We start from the raw sequence: 24502 nt of genomic DNA, 5'->3' as shown, positions 1-24502 counted from the left end.
TATTTTCCATGCATGATTTTCTAATATTTTAAGGGATGCTGGCATATTGGGTTTAGCAGGAACACTTTGCCCGGCAGCCATACCTAATGTGGTAGGATCTGGAGGCTTTAGTAATGTTCTTAATAAATGTACAAAAACCTGAAGATAAATTACAATAAATGTACAAAAACCTGAAGATAAATTACAATAAATGTACATAAACCTGAAGATAAATTACAATAAATGTACATAAACCTGAAGATAAATTACAATAAATGTACATAAACCTGAAGATAAATTACAATAAATGTACATAAACCTGAAGATAAATTACAATAAATGTACATAAACCTGAAGATAAATTACAATAAATGTACATAAACCTGAAGATAAATTACAATAAATGATCAACAAAAGAAACTCAAGAGAAAAACAAGCAAGCCCCTAAATATCTCTTAAGGAGTTAAATTAAGCCCCTCAATTCATTTAATCCTTGTCTGCGATATCACCTCGGTGGAAGCGGACGTAAAATACAACTAACACACACACTCATTTAACCCTTCCTGAGCTAACCACTTTACACCCATACAGGGCTATGCAAATATTGAGTAAAAATCAAGCTTTAGACCCTGTTGTGAAAAATCATTCATACCTTGAATATGAATGCGACTACAACTGTAAAATTGCAAATTTATATCCATTATATATGACTTGTGATTTTTGCATATTTTTAGTTTAGATTTTATGGTTACTATGGTTACCAGTGGGTTTCAAAATGGCTGCCATATTATTGTCATATATGAAATATTGGATAATTTTTTGTCATTAAAAAATTCAAGATGGTCAGGAATAAAGCTATATGGATTATTACCATGATAGATATCTCTTTTGTAAGAATAGTATAGGTTTTTGGGGAAAAGTCACTAAATTGTGATAATAATGGGGTTTTTCTAAAAATAATAAAATGTAAATGAGCAGTATTGACAATTTTGTGGTAGACAATACAAATATAAAATCATCAGTAACAAGTTTTTATTAACAATAAAATAAAAATAAATTAAATATTTGGAAAATAACAATAATATATACCGAAATATTCACATTAGTGTTGCCATGGTAACCAATTTGACCATATCGTATACGTTTATATCGGCAGCGATCTACGTGCGCGACTGTATAAAAGCAGACGAATAATTTCCTCCGGAGAAGTCTTCCTTTTTTTGTGTCTTTACTTTGTGACAAACCTCTGAATTTTCATCAAAATAAGAGTCCCCACTAATAGTATAGTCACTACCCGAATCCAATATAGACGTGACGTCATCGGCATCGGGACTCACAGCTAAATTCAGCTGAAGTCTTTTTATTGTGAAGGACGCCATTCCTCGGCTGTTCTGACTATTGATGCTTGTTCCGTCAATAGAGGAAACCACCTCGTAATAGAAACTCGTGTAATACACCATCTAAGGTTAACACCATGCTTTTACAGGGGAGTAAACCAAATTAAATAAACTTCCCGACTATTGTCGGGTGCCGCTCTGACAGACTAAGGTCTGTCATTGAGTTAACTGGCGTGGTCTTGAATCCCCAGTTGTACGTGACAAGGAGTAGTGTCGCCTGTCCAACCTCATGTGTTTTCTCCAGTTTCCTTCCACTGCTAAAGACCCCTACGCGCAAGTGAAATTAAGCCCTCAATCCATTTGATTGACCAAAAATGTGATCATATAAAAAATATTCATTTGTGGGTTAATACAATAAATATTATTATTACAGAGAAATTCTCAAAATGTAGAAAACAACTGATACATATTTTAATGAAATAAATATCTAACGTCCACTCGACACAGGTCATTTCGGGACTAACATATGGTTCAATTTTATTTCAATAATTCGCTTGCGCATAGGGGTTTTTAGCCATGGAAGGAAACCAGAGGACCCGGAAAAAACCCACCACATACAACCGAAACGAAACCATGCCAGTTGACTCAATGACAGACCTTATGATACAGCGCGCACATGCTAACCATTCAGCCATCCAAGCCCCCTTTTGTGTAAAGGATTTGTGTATTTCTTCACGTAAACTGTACTTACATCTTTATTGCTTTCACTCTCGCCATCAAAATGAGAAGCACAGTACCTGAAATTGGAGAAGATTATAAAATATATCCGTATATTTGTCAACTTTAAATAATTAACTTATATGTGACCAAGAGGTTTGACGTCATAATGTCATAAATACCAGAACATTTTTGTGTAGGCTTAGACAATATCATCGTTTTATTATAATTTTTCAAGAAGAAACGATTTTTAACTGTCAAAATGTCAAACAGGAAGTAAACAAACAAGGATGTAACTCTCATTACTCTAGGAACGTTGCATTCGGCTAACCGGTTTTGTCAATAAAAGTCGTCATGGGTACTAAACGGTAACGTTATAGATGTCGACAAAAGTCGACTTGGGTCAGCTAACAGTTAAACAATACTATATTTTTTGTTATTAATATGTAACTAGTTGAACATCCCCATAGACAAAATATACTCAAAGTTATACATTTACATTTCTTAAAGTAACAATTCGTTATTTGCATTTTTCGCTAAAATGTGAAATTTCTCACGGCTTAAACCACGTTAATTAACAAATTAACGTTAATTAAGAAAACAAAATGAAAATACCAATGCTAGATAATCTCCAGGCATGGATTCAATCAGAATTACAACAGATCTACCAACAAAATGGCGACGGGCTTATTATATGGCAAACAGCATTGATATACTAATGTCCAAAAGAAAGTATACAGTGTGCATTTTGTGCTGCATCAACCAAAGTCGTTTTTCCATGGTATACCGGTATTTGGGTAGAATGTCAATTTGTTTCACAATTTTATTTTGCTTAGAAATGTTGAGTTTGAACGCAAGAGACAAACTCAGTAATGCTTTATCAAATGTTTTTAATCTAAACAAAACTTAGTCACACTTCTAGTGTGTATACTTTCTTTTGGACATCAGTTTAGATGAAATTAAATTCCACATATCTTTGTTAATGCTGAATAGAATTGAACAATTTTTGGGACTGAAATTTCTTTTAGATATTCATCTTTCACAATATTGTAGTTTGCAATGGATTCCTGTAGCGCTAAAATCACACATCAAGACTTCAAGTCAAAACACATGTCAACTACCCGAACTTTTTGTCACGGAACCGCCGCTTTAGTGGACATTGGTTAGCTAATATATTCGTATTTGCATCACAGAGCAGAACATTCTGTTGTGTTTCAGATGCTCTAAAATACATTTTGCACTACAGAAGCACTTAAAAAAGAAATATGGACTAGTCTGGAAACTGCTACAGACAATGTGAGAAACTAATTCAGGCTTTTTCAGACCTCCCTCTGTGTCCACTCGACACAAACTAGGTCATTTCGGGACTAACATAATGGTTTAATTTAGCAGTGGGAGGAAACTGGAGGACCTGGAGAAAATCCATGTGGTTGGACAGGCGACCCTACACCTTGTCACATACAACCGGGGAATCAAAACCACGGCAGTTGACTCAATGATAGACATTATGATACAACGCGCACACGCTAACCATTCAGCTATCCGGCCCCGAAAAATACAGTAAGAATCACAGTTGTTTTTTTCCTATACACTAATAATATATAAACATCCCAACACAACAATATCATGTAAAACATGTGTATACATATACACTGAAAATATTGTCATATATAACCCCTATTACTTGCTCACTATTCTACGTTAACAAAGTAGATTAATACTAATTAGTTTAATGTGGTCCGAAGCCTTCATAAAACCATTATGGTATATAGAGTTGTTTCCCTTGTTAATAAAAGGCCTTAGTCCTAGAGCATTCTGGGATTGGGTGAAAGTCAAGAGGGATGTTTGTTTTGATGGACTATTATAATAAAACCAATGCATGACAATATAAACACTTACTCTTCTGCCTTGACGGTATCATGTAAAACATGTATATATATTCCTAAAGCTTGTTCATGTCGACCTAATCTACCTAATAATATAGCTCGCTCTTCATAAAAACCTACAATAATAGAATGAAAAATTGATAAAATATTGTGATATCTATAGTTTTAATTAGAATGACAACTGGCTTTCCTTCTTTAAAAATACCTACTAGCTATTTAATGATAAAACAGATAAAAAATTGTGAAATGCATATTTTATAATTCTATGAATTGGCCCCAAGCATCACCAAACCTTTGCTGACCATTTAGCAGAAGTGTTAGCTAAGCGAACCTACCATCTAGAGGGAATCTTGTTAATAGTCGTTCTGGAATGTAACATTGTGATTTATACAGGAAACCAATCAGCTTCCTTCTATAATCACCCAATTCACCTGGTTCTTGTCCGGGATTGTTTGGTGGATGACCTGCTAAAACATAAAATACTTATAAACAGCCTCTATATATAAAATATGAGAGAGAGAGAAATGGGGTTTAACATCCACTCGACATAAACTAGGTCATTTCGGGACTAACATATGGTTCCATTTTATTTCCATAATTCGCTTGCGCGTAGGGGTCTTTAGCAGTGGGAGGAAACCGGAGGACCCGGAGAAAACCCACGAGGTTGGACAGGCTGGGCAGGCTGGGCTTATAAACAGTCTTTATATATAAAATGATATAAAATGGGGGTTTAATGTCCTACTTTTCTGCTCCAACTGGGCTAATGAAGACAACCAGGCAGTGTGCTAAAAGGTAATTTTATAAACAATCTCTATATATAAAATGATATAAAATGGGGGTTTAATGTCCTACTTTTCTGCACCAACTGGGCTAATAAAGACATCCATGCAGTGTGCTATGATTGCAATTTTATAAACAGTTTCAATATATAAAACACTATGAAATGAAATGGGGTTTAACGCCCTACTGGTCTGCACCAATTGGGCTAATGAAGAGGGGCATACACCATACAGTGTACTATGAGGGAAACTTTCACGTGTCAATATGTAGACGGGACCTCATTTTTTGTCCCATCCGAACAACTATATGTTGACCCTTGCCTAGTTGAAATAAAAACAAGAATATCCTACCTTCAGGAAGAGAATTAATATAATCTTTCATTAACTGGGATACATGACTTTTATACATTAATATTAAACGATTGTGGAAATCTGGAGTCTCGTTATTCAGATGTAATATCACATGTTCCTAGAAAATACATAAATCATTAGAGATGAGAAGATTACAACAGCAGTATCGGCCGTTAACCGCTACCAGCGAACCTGGTTAGTGAGTCAGTGACATGCTCATTGAGACATCGTGGCTCCACTTGTCATCTTCAATAGAAGGCTTGATCAACCTTTAACTCTGTACATCTTATCAAGACCTTTACGTAATTTCAGACAAATCTAGCAACAGCTAGATGTTGTAAAACTCACAGTCGATACTTCAGGAATTTGTTGTTTTGTAGGTGAGACAAGTAAGAATAAGCATCATACATTACAAACAAACTATCAGTAAGTCATTCGAGTAAGTTTTTAGAAAGAAATTCTATACTTAACAAATACAGAGTGGCCACCAAACCCCCCAAAGTAAGAATAGGTATCATATATTAATAATAATGTATATTTGTAAACATAACTGTATTACAAACATAACTATACTGAATAAAGTTTTTAGAAATAAGTTCTCTACTTACCAAATATTGAGTGGCTAAATCTGTACTAATATTCTCTAAATAATCTAAAACTTTATCACATGGTAAACTTTCTACTTCTGGTAAATCTTCCGTAAATATCTACAAATATATAAATTCATTAATAAATCTGGTTCATACCAACAATAACTTATTTCAAACAATATTTATATATACTGGAATTATATAAACCTTATTATTTCATCATGTGAGAGAGAGAGTGAGAGAGAGAGAGAGAGATACGGTTTAATGTCCACTCTTTAATGTCCACTCGGTTTAAAGTCCACTCGACACAAACCAGGTCATTTCGGGACTAACATATGGTTTAATCATATTTCAATAAATTGCTTGCACGTAGGGGTCTTTAGCAGTGGGAGGAAACCGGAGGACTCGGAGAAAGCCCACGGGGTTGGACAGGCATTCGATCATGTACCATAGTTTTAAAGTTTAGGACTGATAAAGTGAGAGAGTTTAACCTCCACAACACAATCTAGGTAATTTCGGGACTAACACATGACTCAATTTTTTTCAATAATTAGAAGATTATTCTTTTATAGATAGATGTGTGTACTATGTTCCATTAAGGTATCTTGAATGGTTTATGAGATATGCTGCAGTAATACAAATGGGATGGAAGGAAGGGCTAAATTTCAACATCTATTACTATCTTATTTTATATATATAATCATTTCTCATTATGTAAGACCATTTGTTGATAAAAAAACACACCTTTAAACCATCTTCTGGATGTTTTTTTAATACCCACTCAGAGTATTCTTTAATCAAATCCCAGTGATCGACTCCTGAAAACAAAAAATCAGAAATAGAATAAAACTTCTTCTAAAACAATCTAATCGTGACTGATCACCAAATGTTGTTAGTTAGGACTATAACATATAAAATTATCGACAAGAGAACTTAAATGTCAGTCTATTTACACGCTTCAAAATTAGAATTTTAGAATTTAACGTCAAAACACAATAATTACGGTTTAATTTCTAGTTTTCATGCAAAAAAACCCGCTTAAAAATATATATTAAAATTATATTTGGAAATAATATATTGCTAATATGAGGTTAACAAAATACATTAATATTTATTATGCCTGACAACATTTATGAAGTAAAAGCCTAAAATAGAAATGAAATGAAATGTGGTTAAACGTCCTACTGTTCTGCTCTGACTGGGTTGATGAAGACTTGCATATGGCATACTGTGTGCTATAAGGGGAATTTTGCCCAAACAGTGGCACTACATCCTACTCTTATATCAAATTTCATCTGTCAAGGGATCTTTTATGTGCATGCCAATTTGCGAACAGGACCTAGGTTTTTCGTACCATCCGAACGACTATACGTTCTCTCTTGCCAGGCCCTTTGACCTGCACCACTGACACCACGTTGGAAAATCACGATGAACATTCTCGGCCAACTCAGGGATCGAACACGGGAATTCCAGTTTAGCGAGCCAACGTCCTACTCACTGAGCCTCTGTGTCTCCCCCTAAACTGATCTGTCTATAAACAAATCTTATAATCATTTATTTTTCATCCTAGACAAGAAGTACAAATTACCTAAATGCTGTAAGTATGATACTGTTCTATCATGACCTTTTAATTGAGAATCGGGTCTGGCTGCTTGCTTCATTAACAAATTCAAAGCTGTAATATAAATTAGATTCTACTAAGTTTACTTGAATACTTTTGCAACATGATTTTCACTGAATTAACAAGTACCAGGAATGGCTATGATCTCATCGCAGCAATCTTGGAATTGCGACGTCACATCAAAACTCAAAGCCCGCCAATCGATGCACAATTGTCTAAGAAACAAACATATCAAGTTTCATGTTGATGTACATGAACTGGCAGAGCCTTAGACTTTTCTCAAAGATTGTTGCTCCCAAGCAGAACAACAAGAACAACCAACACTTGGGGACAAGTTCTGAGTCCAAAAAGTCACAACAAAAATGTAGACTAAAAGTTTCAGCCGAGGGAACACATATTAAAAGTCGACAATCAAGATCCGGCAATTGTGGACAATATCTATTTCACATTTAAATGTATTCAAATGATTATTTAACATTTAATTCAGAAAACAAAATCAAAACATTAACGCTAGATAATCTCCAGACAGCCAATCTCCCATAATGCCGCTTTAAGTAATTTGCTTGTGTGCAGCTATTTTTAGAAGTGGGATGTAACCGGAGGAACCACATCTTTAGGCCATCAACACATACTAGGTCATTTCGCGACTAACATAGGTTACAATTATATTCTAATAATACGCTTGTGTGTAGGTGTTATAACAAGTGGGAGTTAATTGCAGTACCTGTGTCATTAGGCAGGTCATTTTGGGACTAACATATGTTACAATCATTTTACTTCAATAACTTGCTTGCATGTGTAAAGGACCCGTAGAAAATCCACAAGTCAACCCTACTTTCTGTCAAGTGCAAGCATGGGATTGAAACCACACCATTTGACATTCCCTCTAAATAAACATTTCAACCCACCTTTCTGATGTAATCCTTTCTTCTGATATAAAATAATCAGTTCACTAAATTTCTCTTTTCTTTTTAATATTCTTTCACTTTCTTCTATATGACAATTATTATCTTGTAGTCGTAGTAACGGTGCTACCAGAGCATCATTAGTCTGTAATAAAAATATTGTTCTAGTATTTTTGTCAGGGAGGAAGTCCTTCAGTTTCCTCCATTTTCTTTTTTAATCATTGGAGAGAGAGAAAGAAATGGGGTTTAACGTCCAATCGACACAAAATAAGTCATTTCAGGACTAACATATGGTTTAATTTTATTTCAATAATTCGTTTGTGCATAGGGGTCTTTAGCAGTGGGAGGAAACCGGAGGACCCGGAGAAAACCCACGAGGCTGGACAGGTGACCCTACTCCTTGTCACGTACAACCGGGGATTTGAAACCATGCCAGTTGACTCAATGACAGGCCTTATGATACAGCATGCATGTGCTAACCATTCAGCCATCCCCCCCCCCCTTTTAATCATTGGAGTTCAATGGAGTTATCTACCATTATGCATTCTTTACTTTAGAGACTAGAAATTGAAAAAACATGAATAATTGATATACACTTTTCAATTGCCATAGGGTTTCTCCATTGAAACTAGCAAAACAAGCATGGAAAATCTGAAACAGAATTTCGAATAACTCTGGCCTCTAGATCGTTCACAAGAACAGGCATACGGACTGTGGGTCACTAGAGTGTTCACAAGAAATAGGAACAGATGAACCGATGGACTGCGGTAACAACAATATTAAAGATACAGACCTGAAGATAACATTTTAATAAAGTTGTATCTATAATCTGACTGAGTTGTTTTTTAGTTTTAATGACAGAATTTCCCTCCACTATAGCCGTGGTTGATATATCTTTATTCAAGTCTACAATCATTTCATTTCTTTTCTGAAAACAACGAAAATAATCAATTTTAAACAGATTTTTACGAAGGAAAGGGACTCAATAATAAAGTCTAGATGTGCTTTTGTTTCTAGGACACCATCTTGATTAGTTCGGTGGCGGCAGAAATCTTGGACGATCTATATTTCGTTTCGTTCTTTTATACTTTCGATTGCCTACACTACATGAAGATCTGACAAATTGTACTCGAAGGTCATGTCAGGTGTCGTATGAGTGGCTTTTGACCCTATGACGTCAGACATTGATTAATCAATCAGTGTTGGCGTTTCTAGTGGTTTATCCACAGTTCCATGCATGGCACACCAAGAAGTCACTGTAACAGACTGTTTCATTGGCTTATCCATCACTTCAAGCAAAACGTCAGTAATATAACAACTCTTCCAGATCCTAGTGTAGTAAAGAAAAGTAAAACAAAATTTTGAACTATAAAAAACGAAATGAAATAGGATCTGTGTTTCAACAGATAGATTCAGTGAACAGAACATTTTAGAGACACAATACTAACCTGCATAAGGAAATCAATCAAAGCTAGAAGACCTTTCTCTAAATCTCCACCCTCTAAATCAGGTAATTTATCGGGATATTCTAATTGATTACGATATTCTTGAGGTAAAAGGTTCGGATATAAACCAATCACATTCGATGGATCTACAAATCAGGAAAGAAATTTCAGCAGATAATCAAAATTATAATAAATTATTCAAAAGTAACAAGGATTTCTTTATAAACTATGCAAATTGCAAATTGACAGGTACCAAGAATTAGCCCATAGCAATGGATTATTTCTGGGCTTGCATTCAATATGGCATAGTTAGTTAGTCACTGGTTTGCTAACCAAGGAGGTCTCAATTTCGATCTGGGTGTCTGGATTTCCCTGAGTGGTTTTCCCTTGTCTGTGGTACAGCAGTAGCGTCCTGTCATTCAAATTGGACGAAAAACCCAAGGCCTCAGGTACACTTTGGCATGGAAGTAAAAGAACCCTTCACAGTTCAACGTAATAACTTTAGGAGTCTTACCAGTTCCTAATGTAGCAAATAAATTCATGGATTCTTCAAATCTATGTTGACAAAACAGATCAAAAGCATATAAATTCTGAATATTTCTAATTCTTTTCTGTTTCTCTAACTCTGGTTCTTCTGTCATTTCCTACAAAAACAAATTTCAAAATATTTTTACGATTATTCTTATTATCATTTAGAGTTCAGACACAGAAACCAATGAACCATCTTCATAGAAAGCTTGATCATCAAGGCCTTCACGTAATACCCTGCATATTTCGGCACAATTTCCATTGGGTACTCACCAGATTGAGAGCCTATCAGATTCCTTGATCATCGCGAATACCAAGTCTCGCGCTTTCCAGCTAAAATGTCTACCTGTGATATCTGAGTAGCTCAGTTCAAGGTTCATTCAATGTAAATGTTTCCGTGAAGGTCGCTATATTTGATATGAGGGTGTCAGTGTCACAACTTCTGATTGGACGCTACTGTTCACGTATATGTAGAAAATGTAGCTATAAGTTCGGGAACTGAAAATTGAACCATGTGTTAGTCATGAAATGACCTAGTTTGTGTCAAGTGGACGTTAAACCCCATTTTTCCCTCTTTCTCAAAGGCCTCAGTTTGGAATAGACACAGACAATGCCAAATATAATGATGTTCTATGAACAACAGACCATTTTAAAAGTAATACCGCAACGTTAGAATATATGCATCTCTGCTAATCACAGACAAAGTAAATTAAACAAATACATGTTCTACCTACCGCTAATCTTAAAGCTAATTCAAATTCTTTTCCCTGCAGTAAATCACGAATCTGTTGTGGAATGGATACAGAGGCTAAACGCCACACAAAATTAGCAGAAGCTACATACACACAGCCACTGAAATAGTCATGTTTAAACTATTTAAAATGAAACAAGATAAGGGCTACGGAGGAGAAATGAAACCAGGAGAATCTGGTCAGAAGTTAACTGTTCTTTTAGGTGTAGTCCACTGTATATATATGGGTGGTTCACAATTCTTCATCCCATGCGAACACTTCCCTTGCCAGCCTGCTGATGCTATCCTTGATAATTCAAGCTTCTTATCGGCGCGTGATGGGAACTGAACCCAGGAGAATCTGGTAGGATGTCAACTGTTCTTTTATGTGTACTCATTGAGTAAGATGTTGGCTCGCTAACGTGGAGGTTCCGTGTTTGATCTCTGCATTGGCCGAAAAAGTTCATCAGGATTTTCCAGCCTAGTTCCCCCTTGTCACTTGTCAGTAGTGAAAGTCTGACAATGGACAACATATAGTCATTCGGATGGAATGAAAAACCAAGCTTATGTGTACACATTGGCGTGCACGAAAAAGAACTCTTGACAGTAGGTTGTAGCCCTGCTGTCTGTGCAAAATTTCCCTCATAGTACACTATATGGCCTGTCTTCATCAGCCCAGTAGGAGTAGAACAGTAGGACGTTAAACTCCATGTGAACTATGCATCCCTTTTCATGCCAGCCTGCTGACGCTATCCCTGACAAATCATGGTTCTTATTGGCGCTTGATGTGAATTGAACGGGAGCAATTCTGCTCGGATGTCCATTGCCCTAACAAGTTGAATATATTGAGAGTAACCTACCTTCCATGACAGACAAATCTGGCCTTGCTGAGATCAATACTTTGTATTATTCTCTGAGGTTCAATAGTTCGGATTTCAACATATTTAGGTAATATGGCTATCAAATATGGTGGATCATGTTCTGTAAGACAAAATAAAAGAAATAAATTAAATCAAATGTCTTTATTTTATCATAGTCAGTAATAGTCCTAATATTCCAGACAAATAGAGATTGTCGGATCATCAACAATAAGAGAGAGAGAGAGAGAGAGAGAGAGAGAGTTTAACTTTTACTCAATGCAAACTACATCATTTCGGGACTAACATATGTTTTAATTTTAGTCCAAAAATTCTATTGCACCTAGGGGTCTTTGGCAGTTGGAAGAATCTGGAGGACCTGGAGAAAACCCACGAGGTTTGACAGGTGACCCTACTCCTTGTCATGTACACCTGGGGAATCGCGTTGACTCAATGACAGTGACAGACCCTATGATGCAATGCACAAGCACTAACCATTCGGACATCCTCCCCCCCCCTCCCATCCACAATAAGAAGTACCAAATGCATGTGGTTGGACAGTCAAACCCAACTCCTTGTCACATACAACCAGGGAATCGAAACCATGCCAGTTGACTCAATGACAGACCTTATGATACAACACACACGCACTAACTATTCGGCCATCAAGAATATTGATCCAACAATTATTAAACATGCATTATGCAAGAGCTAAATCTGATTATTGCAAGTCTTAATTTAGGCTTCAGATGTTATAGAAATTATAAATTAGATCTTTATTTAAACAACAAGACCAAAATCAACTCTGTAGACCCACGGATGGCTCGGCTACAGCTCGGATTTAAATAGGTTTTCACTAATTGATTAAATCAGATAAGGGGTAACCTGATGAAAATACATCTGTTAGATCGAGGCTAAATGATAGAGTGTACTTAGCGAGGCCGCTGTAAAGCGTTTCCGTATGCCATTGAAAACTTTACTTGATAATCGAGATATGTAGGTGGAGTTAACGCCTGTCAATCAAACGACCAGCGAAGGTGAAGACACAATTCGCTACCATTTCTAGGCAAATATTACAACGATGATAACTATGTTCAGAATAAAGTAATTTGACTGAATTTTTCAATATATTCTTCTTTCATCATCTACTTTTGAACTGTTATAGCAAGAATGGCCAACTCTCTATAAAAATCTCCCATAATGTATCTTTAAGTTCCCAATCTTTACTATTAATAACATGCTGCTTTATCTCATCAATCTGCATGGTTTTAACTAGTACAGCATGGTCAGGTCTTAATTAACAAATAATGTTACAAATAATGTTAAAGTTGACCAACTCTGTCAAGAAAATTTCATGGATTGTGATTCCTTTTATCTCCTTCCAATCTGATTAAAACACAGATCTTATTTCATTTTGTTTTTAATAGTTCAAAATTTTGCTTTACATTTACATGTCTTTACTACACTAGGATCTGGTTGATGTGAGGGATTAGCTAATGAAATGGTCAGTTGCATGGAACCGTGGGTATCCAACCAGAAACATCAACGCAAAGTCATAGAGAAATAAATGACCTAAAATAAGAGATAACAGTGGCTATGAAGACCTAGTTATCCTGAGTGTCAGTGACTAGTTTCATTTGTACTGAACTCTTCAGACTGATTGGACTCACATGGCGGGCGGTTTTATTTATACTATTCCGAAACCCCGTTGGGGTTTCCATGGTTATTAATTGGCGGAGTTACCGAGGTTGGCCTCTTGGCGGGGTTGGCCAATTTCTTACCAGGGTCGGTAGCTCGCTTACCGGGGTTGTACAGAGATTAGACGACTGATCATTTCGATTAAGTGCTAGTGTCCATAATTTTGTTAACTAGGATGCCTTTGGTTGCTTTGTAACATTGTTACTTGTCATAACAATAAAGGGATAGTATAGACATTTTTATTTTTGTTTCAGAAATAAATGACCACAGGAAATTGAAAACTTTCTTTCTGTTTCTTATAAAATTTATGGCAACATATCTTTTTCTTCCTTGTTTTTCATTTGTTTCACTTTTAAATAGTTATTATAGAATACATACGTAATGCAACTGGTATATCCGACCATTTTACAGGATGTTTCTGTGTTGGTTCACCCTCAGCGTTTATTAAGATTGACATTATATCTCTACCTAGGGCTAGCCGATTATCAGCTAACTTGGTGACTAGTGGTTCCAGTTGACGACTACCTAACGGAAATAATTCCTTTAAATCACCGTTCTTCGACTGAAAAGAAAGAAGGAATGGATGAAAATGATGTTAAAGTTTTTACCGGATTATCAAAATTACCAGTAAATGTGCTAATTACTCGAATTACTTGTGAAATGAAATGAAATGGGGTTTAACGTCCTACTCTTCTGCACCTAACCTGGGCTAATTGAAGACGGGGATACGCCATACAGTGTGCTATGAGGGAAATTTTGCCCAGGCAGCGGCGCTACGGCCTACTCTTATATCGAATTCCAACTGCCAAGGGATCTTTTACGTGCACGCCAATGTGTACACGGGACCTCGGTTTTTCGTCCCATCCGAACGACTAGGCAGCTGTCTTTGTCAGGCCCTCCGTTCTGCATCACTGACAAGGGGAAACCACGCCGGAAAATCGAGATGAACTTTCTCGGCCAATGCAGGGATCGAACACCCGACCTCCAGGCTAGCGAGCCAGCGCCTTACCCACTTAGCCACGTGATCCCCCCGAATTACTTGAATTACTTGTGTATTTCAGTCATAGACGCTTCTCATACACTGTACAGTACCAAACCCTTGACCATAAGAATTCACAATTTCTTGGCTATTTTAGAAAGCAGTTAAAGACTCATCATTTTTTGACTGCTTATTAACATTAACTGTGTTTTTGTCTGGAGAACATTAACTCCGATGTGCACAATATTAAAACTTACATTAATAAGAAAATAATCTCTTTTAAAACCAATACAAATAGAATCTTTACACCAAGCCATTGCTCTAGGCATGTCATACAAACTTAATTCATTCTGAAAATATAACAGCAATAACATAATCATAGAGAGGCAACAAGACTTATTTCATGAAATGTTGAAAAATATCTTAAACATTCAATTCAAAAATGAAACTAAACTTTCAGGTCTATAGGTCTATACCACTAATTTATCTGTACAATTTTTTTACATAATTTTTGCCACACTACTTATTAGTTACTGAGCGACGTTTCGACTAGGCTTCTCTAGTCATTAACAAGCAATGTCTAATATAGGTTGCCAAGCAACAAAACATAGGCTACACTCGTAGCATCTATAGAGTAATCATGGTTTGTTTCGACTCGGCTTCTCTAGTCATTATTATCAAGCAATGCCTAATATAAAAAGCATTCACTGACATACTTTTGTACCATACTATACACAAATAAAGCAAAATCTTCATTTTAAAACATGGGTTGCCAAGCAACAAAACATACACCCATAGCATCTATAAAGTAATCGTGGTTTGTTTAGAAAGGGGATAAACCATGAAAATTAAACATACATTATGCAAGAGCTAAAACTGCCTATTGCAGATCTTTCATTAGGCCTGAAATGTTATCTAAATCATTAATTAGACATTAATTAACTCATCTAGACCATAATCAACTCACGATGCCATCGCTAGCCTGTGATATTTAGCGGATGGGAATATATTTTTAAAAGAATAATTAAACGTAAAAATGGATAATCAAGACTTTTATCGTACCGACTTCAGTAATGATGACCGAGGCTAGCCTAAAATTCAAAAGGTAATATCTCGGTATGTTATTTATTTCAATCATTCACTTGTGTGAAGGGGTCTTTAGCTGTGGGCCACCCATCGCCCTTTAGACAGACAGTAAAACCAACAGACAGGGGTGACGACAATATATGACCACATTAAAATAAATAATGGTATAAAATAAAGAAGCAGGCATTTAAAAAAGCACTAATAACTATTTATCAATAATCATGTTGCAAAAACATATTTCTTCACTGTGAAAATAATATCTGTTGAAACAAAGAATAAAATGTCGTAAATAACTGAAAATAATAATGGGTTGTAAGGCATAATACAAGTAGTTGCAAGACACGCCCATATTTACGGTCCAAATGCTTCTCATCAAATTTGACAACAATCAATTACCATGCAGGACAAACCCACATTTTGCAAGAGATGGATGATGTTACACAGAAATTTCTGACAGTCAGATGAAATGAAATGAAATGGGGTTTAACGTCCTACTGGGCAAATGAAGACGGGCATACGTAATACAGTGTCCTATGAGGGAAATCTTGCCAGGGCAGCGGCACTATGGCCTACTCTTATATCGAATTCCAACTGCCAAAGGATCTTTTATGTGCCTGCAATTGTATACAAGGGACCTCAGTTTTTCATCCTACCCGAATGACTAAACAGCTGCCCTTGTCAGGCCCTCCCTGTCCTGCACCTCTGACAAGGGGAAACCACATCGGAAAATCCCAATGAACTTTGTTGTCCAATGCAGGGATTGAACACTCGACTGCCAGGCTAGCGAGCCAGCGTCTTACCCACTTAGCCACCGTGGATCCCTTGGAATATAAACATAAATTTTAAGTTTCAAACAGATCAGATAAAAATATCCACAAAAGAAATGTGAACAGGTACCTAGACAGACAGGGGCGACGATATAATACCTCCACATGAAAATGTGGGGCGCATAAAAATCATTCTAAAACACAAGGACATTCCGAAATAAATGCTAAATGCAAATAATAAGTCAACTGAAAGTATTTAATTTATTTATACCGTCTTTTGTCCATTGACCTGAAAATAAGTTCGTACATTTTATCAAACGGTTCCGTGTTCAGGTTATTGTAAAAACAATGGAATATGGATGTCACATAAATGCAAATATTCAGCTTTTACAAGCTGATTCAAATATTTACAAAATGAAATGAAATGAAATGGGGTTTAACGTCTTATTGTTCTGCTCCAAACTGGGCTAATGAAGACGGGCTTACGCCATACAGTGTGCTATGAGGGAAATTTTGCCCAGACAGCGGCACTACGGCCTACTCTTATATCGAATTCCAACCGTCAAGGGATCTTTTATGTGTGCGCCAATGTGTACACAGGACCTCGATTGTTGGTCCCATACGAACGACTAGATATCTGTCCTTGTCAGCCCTCCATCCAGCATCACTGACAAGGGGAACCACGCAAATATTTACAACATTAGTACTTGGGCATGGAGGACTCCTTAGGTCACTCCAAATAGCCGGAGTCACGTGAATAGCTGTGATGCCGCTAATAATCTATTATACAGACAGGTAATCTATCCTATAAGTCATAATTATATACTTACTAATAAATCGTAGAAATCGCGATTCTTCCAATAATAAAACTGAAATTTAAATAAAATAAAGTTGGTTTTTTTTATGAATAATCATTAAGATGCATTAAAATAAAGAAAGCTTAGACCTATGTTAAAATTGTAAAAAAATAAATAAGGTTTTTTTTAAGGTATGAGGCAGTAAAATAGAAATTAATATAAAGGTGTGCATGAGCAGAAACTTCAGCTGTGTTCTAGACATCTTGCATTTTTGGATAAGGTGTAAACAATATAATCATAAATCTTATTAAAATACAGATCCTATTTCGTTTCGTTTTTTATAGTTCAAAATTTCGTTTTACTCGTCTTTACTACACTAGGTTCTGGAAGAGTTGTTATCATTGACGTGATCTGGATGATGTGAGGGATCAGCCAATGAAACGGTCTGTTACGGCGAGCTTTTGGTTAATGGTTAATCAAATGTCTGATGTCATAGGGTCAAAAGATCTTATGACCTCTGATGCGACCTTCCAAAACAACTAGTCAGATCTCCTTTTAGAGCAGGGCATCGAATGTATAAATAAATGAAACGAAATATAGATCTGTATTTTAATCTGATTGTATAATCATGTAACTCTACAGTAAGTTAGATAGGTCCGCACCCATTGGTATTTGTAACCATAGAGTTAGAGAAATTGGGTTTAATGTCCAGTTGACATAAATTAGTTCTTTTCGGGACTAACAAATGGTTTAATTTTATTTCAATAATTCACTTGCGCATAGGGGTCTTTAGCAGTGGGAGGAAACCGTTGGACCCGGAGAAAACCCACGAGGTTGGACAGGCATCCATTACTCCTTGAGAGGATTTGAAACCACACCACTTGACTCAATGATGACAGACCCTGTGATTTTATGGCTTGGCAATAAGGATTGGGGCATATGAACCCTGATTGGGCAAAATTATGTATTCTTAATCTGAACATTTTTTTATATAGGAGCTTAATGTATAAATACACAAAAACAGAAAGGATGAGAATATTACCTGAGCTCGTCGTTTTGAGGTGACACATATTCTTAGATTATACTGTATTTTTCCTTCTAAATTTGTTGGTTTCTGAAACATTATATCTTTTATTTATCACCCAATAATACATTCTACAGTAGATATCGCTTGTCTGATAAATTTCATTTATTCTTTATGTACATAATTACTTCTTTTTACTGAATTCTAAATTGTCAAATCAATTCAATGTGCCAAATTTAAATGAGATAGAGAACCAATCCTTCTAGGGAATAAGCTGAGGATGATCTGAAGAATGCGTGAGAGAGAGTATAACATCCACTCTACATAAAAAAGGTCATTTTGGGACTAATATATGGTTCAATTTTATTTCAATAATTAGCTTAAACGTATGGGTCTTTTGCTTGGGGAGGAAACCCCATGAGGTTGGACAGGCAACCCCACTCCTTGTCACGTACAAGTAGAGAATTGAAACCACGCCAGTTGACTCAATGACAGACCTTATGATCTTAATCGCACATGTTAGACCACTCAATCACCTAGAAAATTATAAAATAATAATGCAGTGACTTACCTCAAGATCAACAGAGAAAAGAGTTGCTCCTTTAGTTTTATTAACAGTTGTCACCAGATCAAATGACATTAAATCATGAACACAGATCACATTATCTACAACACAACAAAATTATATTAGGCCATACAAACAACATAATAATATTCTGTTTCTCAGACAATCCTTACCAAAATCTGATGTGTGAGGGAGATTTTTATTTTTGTTCATTTATTTTGTCAAAGAATCAAGTCACTTCTGGGCTAAAAGAATTCTTACATTACATTTCAAGGCACTACATTTATTTCATCATATTGTTGAATGTATGATTATCTAGTATCATTCATGATTGTCAGTAATATTTATCATGTTTGTGTACACTTCAAATTTTTTGCTTCCTGTAACCGAGCAAAAATATTTACATGAGGCAATTAATTAGATTGCTTTTACTTTTTGTAATAAAAAAGGCCAGTCTGCCCTTTTTAAGTGACCTGGGAGTATCTAACAATCAAAATATTTTTTTTTATATGACCACATATTTGTTAGTGAATCAAATGGGTTAATAGTTTGTGTCGTGTTCACACTGTTAAGCAATCACTTTCAAAAGGCTCTATGTTTTGAGCTGAAAATTTCAGGCAAGCTTTTTGCTCTAAATCCTCTTTTACCAAAGGGTGTCGGGTAAAACAAGGGATTATCCACTTTAAGTCTCTGTGCGTCCATTTTGGACCAATTTTGAAATTTGAAACACCATAAACTTTACCTGATAAACTAATGAGGATGAATAACTCGGGTACAGCTTCCAGCTGAAAATAAAAATTCAATGTTCATTTATTCTAATAAACATGGGGGTGAGACTAAGAGAGAAAATTTGTGAATGGTTTGAAAATGCTGGTTCTACGTTGACTAAACACAAATTAGGTCAAATCAGGACCCCTTTTTTATTTTTTCAATAATGTGCGTAGGGGTCTTTAGCTTGACTCAATGACAAGAGAGAGAGAGGGAGAGAGAGAGGGAGATGGGGTTTAACGTACACTCGACACAAACTAGGTCATTTCGGGACTAACATATGGTTTAATTTTATTTCAATAATTTGCTTGCGCGTAGGGGTCTTTAGCAGTGGGAGGAAACCGGAGGACCCGGAGAAAACCCGGGATTCGAAACCACGCCAGGCTTTATGATAAAGCACGCACGTGTTAACCATTCAGCCATTCAACCCACACCCACCCCCGACTCAATGACAAACCTTAGGATCTAAAGCATCCAACCGTTTGGTCATCTAGGCCCAGTTTACTGGTATTTTCTGTCCATGTAATAATTTGTTGTGTTTAAAAAAAGAATGGGTAACAACTGACCTGTGTGATAGGTTTTTTAGCAAAGGCTTTATTTGATCTTTCTAAATTCACTTCAAATTTTGATTCCCCTGTAATATACATATAAACAGAAACAAATTAATATTTTAACATGAAGATAAATACTCAACAGCACCAAAAAGTGTCAAATAAATTTCTGATGAAAGAAAATTATATTAAATCATGGTTCGACTTAACTATTTCGATTATTTATAAGTAGCCAAAAGGGAATATTTCATTAATAAATAACTATCATAAGAATTCCTAATATTTCAGTTTAAGTCCAAAATTTAATTTTTTGTGTACCCCCTGCTCACAAAGTGGTATAGACACGTGAATTCACGATACCCTACGATGAATAAAAATCCTGAAATTTGAATATCATGAAATTTGCATTTATTTTGCAAAGTTTCATGTGTTAACAAAAATGACCAACAGTGAAAATTTTGAAGTTGTGCAGAGTATGCAATCTGTAATATGGTAATATGGCGACATATTCAGAAATCTTCTGTACTGGTATTCTTAATCAAGACAATTTGCAGGATCTCTATCTTTCAGAATGACAAACAAGAATTCCTACAACATCTAGACCCGGATAAGGTATATATACATAATAAATCTAGTTCTATTTTGTGCTTGAGCCGGCGACCTTACTCTTTGACACATGCAACCTGGGGATAGAAAGCAAGCCACTTGACTCAATGACAGACCTTATGATCTGAAGCATCTCTAACCAACCGCCCACATATTAATAATAGTAATAATAACAATAATGATATTTGTATCGTGAATCTATTCAATCCACTAGGGAATATTCTAGGGCAGGGCTTCCATTTCAAAATTTTCACTATCAGTCATTTTTGATAACGCACAAAAACTCTGCAAATTAAATTCATAATATTTCATGTTTTTTATTTATGGTAGGGTACCATGAATTCTCGTGTCAATACCACTTTGTCAGCATGGTATAAACAAAAAATTATATATTGGCTTATAATAATAATTTATTAATGAATTGTGCTTATTTGGCTATTTTTCAGCATGTAAAATGATCGATGAGTCAGATTTAGTTTCAGTCATTTTCCACAACCCTCAGTCTCAACCGGCATATATGGCCCACATGGAACCCATATTCAACTAAACATAATCTTTGAGTGGCATTTAGTGATTGAGCACATTAAAAAACACAACACAGCTGTTTATATGGAAAACAATCACTGGTTTACATGTATACACAAATAGCACAACGTTTCGACAAGTTTTCTCTTATCATTATCAAGTACAAATAGATGGTTTATACACATGTAGCACAACGTTTCGACAAGTTTTCTCTTATCATTATCATGCACAAAATAGACTACTTGTCGAAACGTCGTGCTATATGTGTATAAACCAGTTATTTGTACTTGATAACAATAAATGAATACTTGTTGTAACGTCGTGCTATATGTGTATAAACCAGTGATTGTTTTCCATATAAATTGTGTTGTCTTATATTCAACTAAACATGTCTTAAATTATATTAATTTACCTGAACTTTTAACTCTTTTCACTTTGTACTGAAGTAAATGTCCCTGTTTAGTTCCAACAAGCAGAATATCTTCTGAAAAATATAATCAATTGTCTCTTATTTATGTTCAACTCATTTCAAGGCAATTGTAATGGTAGTCTACAAATCAAAATGAAATGAAATGGGATTTAACGTCCTACTGTTCTGCTCCGACTAGGCTACTCAAGATGGGCATATGCCATACAATGTGCTATGAGGCCAAGGGATCTTTTACATGCACGCTAATGTATACAATGGGCCTTGTTTTTTTTTGTCTCATTCGAACAACTAGACAGTTGTTCTTTTAAACATCCATTCAACATAAACCTGGTCATTTCATGACTAACATATGGTACATATTTCAATAATTTGCTTGTAGCCTACACATCTTGGTTTACGTCTTTGGCTGTGTGAAGAAACTAGTGGACCTGGAGAAAACCAATGAGGTTGGGCACGGAACACTATTTCTTGTCATGTGCAACAAGCTCGGGATTATAACCAATCTGCATAAATTATATGTTACAGGGACTTACATTTAGATATTTACAGCTATTTTTGTCAATAAATTCGACTGAAATTTTCAATATATTCATTTTTCATTATCTACTTTTGATCTAGCAAAAAACTGTCAGTTCTTTATCTAAACCTTGCATAATGTATCTTTATTAATTATAATGTTGTTCTTATAGTAGGGTATGTAGTTTTCGTCACCAATCCCAACATCGAGGTGCATTCTGCTACAAAATCATCCATGACATTTTGACCCAAAGGGGTATTCTGCAATTCCAAAGAATGGAACTATGTCACAGATCTCTATTTGAGGGTTAAGGTGTAGACCTACCGTCCTCTATTCAACAGTGGCACATTCATTAAAGGGATCATCGCGATTTTAACAGTCTCAGAAATAAAAGTCTGTGTACGTATGAAATTTAAGCGCCAAAACATAGAGGAATGGTGTATTTATCTGTCTCAAAATTTCAGCTCAAAATATTAAAGGGACAATAACACTCTGGCTGGCTTGACAGCTTCAGAAAATAAAAAATAGCCTTATTCTAAGTACTAGATGTGTTAGTGTCTTACCTGTTGTGTAAATTATCCATTAAATCCTATTTTACTTGTCCAGAGGGTTCAAAAATATTTTTAAATCCAAGTCACATTTGAAAAGGTTTACGTTAGACGTTTCAAACCATTATGTTGAATTTTTCAAAATTTTTAAATAAGGTGTGTTAAGATGAAATTTGTATCATCAATTAATTGGAATATTGTAAAATAGTACAATTTGTTGACCAGAATAAAGATTGGGGCATATTATTCGGTTACAACAAGAGTGGTATTGAGCCTTTAAGTCGTTTGGACATGAACATCAAAACCACTTATCTGGACACGTAACCCTTTAAGATTTCAGGTCAATTTTTTCCTTTAGAGGTCTAGAGTGCATGCATGACCCCTGTGCCGTACTTGATAACGAAAGGTAAATTTCACCTACACGTTATTTTTATAAAATAAAAATTGGGTTTTATCCAGACACCATATAATACGGCTTAGGACACCGGTCTTCATTCCCAGATGAAGACTGGCGGGTTTATAGATGAAGACTGGCAGGTTTAACTTAAGTTGTTTGAAAAAGTATCATGTATATTGAGTTAGAGAATTTTAAGGGTTTTTAACCGGGTCTGAAAATAACGGTTTTAGATGTACATGTACCTGACAAAATGTCAGGCACTAATGACATATAGTACCGGTACCTGACATTTCAACTTAGTGCCTTACATTATCAATAAAAAAGACAAATCAGTGCCAGATAAAATGACCGGCACCAGAGGTTTAGTGCCTGACAAAGCCTGAATCTGTGCCTGACATTGTCTGTGACGGGTGCCTTATTTCCAGAGCTGCTTTTAACACAAAATTAAGCAGTTTTATTCTCCAAAATATAATCGAGATTGTCCCTTTAAACTGATATTCATATTCTGGATGACTGTCAAAAATTGTCCTCAACTGATTATCATTACCAGCATGGCTTCACCCATGATGTAATGACAACTATGTGACAGAACTTTGAAGAAATTAGAAATATTACAAGAGAGAACTACTTTCATTTTGTTTGTGGGAATATTTAATTGCGCAATCTATTTTACGCGACAAAAGCTTACACAGTGTTGAATGTGATTGGTGCGAATTTCTCGATTGGTCGCTATTTTAAAATAAAAAATAAGTGTACGGTATTAATAATCTAGCCTGTCACCTGTATCGCTGTATTAGCTAGAGTGACTAGAGTCAAGGCCTGATGACCAGCTGCACCATGAGTAGGCCTATATACTGCGTATGATTGCAAATCATAAACAAAAGATTTAGGTTATTATCTATCCTAACTGAGAATAGTGAGTCATTCTAGCAAACGGTTCTCTGGACCATGAATTGAATGGCATGATAAAACTATAACAAAACACAGGCCTACATTCTACTTAACTTACCATAACAAGCAATAGATTCAATCGTCAGTGGGAGTTTCTCCAATATTGGAGCTGCCTCGTATGATTCGTGCATTTTAACGCGTTAACATATTTCAAAACAAAATGATAATATAATCTTAACGGTCAGACAGCCCAAATTAGAGCTAAAATGTGCGAAATTGCTATTTCCCTAAACAAAAATAGTTCTAGCAGACACTTTTTCACGTGACCACTTCCTGATGAAAAAACTTGACTACATGGGAGGTAAATCCCGAATACCATTTCAGTCCTGTTTTCCAGTCTCTTCATCAATTCAATGGTGTAAGGGAAACAACTCCATTTTATAGGGAAATTGAAAAAAAAAAATGATAGGATTATTTATTGAGAAAAATACAAATAAATCATAAGTCTATAATGAAATTATATATTTTTGACCTAGTCAACCTATAGGCCTACGGCTCACCTTCATGACAGGGTCTCCTTATCAAGCCACACATAAGGGCTACTCTTGAATTCCAACTGCCAAGGGAT

The 24502-nt window shown here is 35.6% G+C and overlaps 1 protein-coding gene across 1 annotated transcript; it reads right to left on the bottom strand.

The window, feature by feature from the left end:
* Positions 1-341: 341 nt before the first annotated feature.
* On the bottom strand, positions 342-24195 carry LOC126821344 (vam6/Vps39-like protein). Its single transcript, XM_050549755.1, has 23 exons — positions 23993-24195; positions 21504-21575; positions 19976-20043; positions 19384-19426; positions 18648-18742; positions 18095-18166; positions 17086-17124; positions 14660-14752; positions 13802-13985; positions 11729-11849; positions 10873-10990; positions 10125-10254; positions 9614-9756; positions 8959-9093; positions 8169-8310; positions 7228-7314; positions 6384-6457; positions 5658-5756; positions 5050-5167; positions 4255-4386; positions 3933-4035; positions 2068-2113; positions 342-362 (listed from the first exon to the last, which is right to left on the bottom strand). Exons 1-23 carry the CDS (start codon positions 24063-24065, stop codon positions 342-344), a joined length of 2208 nt encoding a protein of 735 aa, XP_050405712.1. The 5' UTR covers positions 24066-24195.
* Positions 24196-24502: the final 307 nt, after the last annotated feature.

Source organism: Patella vulgata, chromosome 5 (genome assembly GCF_932274485.2).
Source record: "Patella vulgata chromosome 5, xgPatVulg1.2, whole genome shotgun sequence".
NCBI classification, from domain to species: Eukaryota; Metazoa; Mollusca; class Gastropoda; family Patellidae; genus Patella; species Patella vulgata.
The sequence above is the reverse complement of the archived record's forward strand: the minus strand, read 5'-3'. Positions and strand labels throughout refer to the sequence as shown.

What these genes read in the sequence shown, in the direction of transcription:
- LOC126821344 (XM_050549755.1), bottom strand. Translation starts at nt 24,065, where the DNA reads ATGCACGAATCATACGAGGCAGCTCCAATATTGGAGAAACTCCCACTG. An exon ending in GAGATTATTTTCTTATTAAT is followed by an intron (nt 13,986 to 14,659) that starts GTAAGTTTTAAT and finishes CTTTCTTTTCAG; the next exon opens with TCGAAGAACGGTGATTTAAA. An exon ending in TATTAATTCTCTTCCTGAAG is followed by an intron (nt 4,387 to 5,049) that starts GTAGGATATTCT and finishes TTTATGTTTTAG; the next exon opens with CAGGTCATCCACCAAACAAT.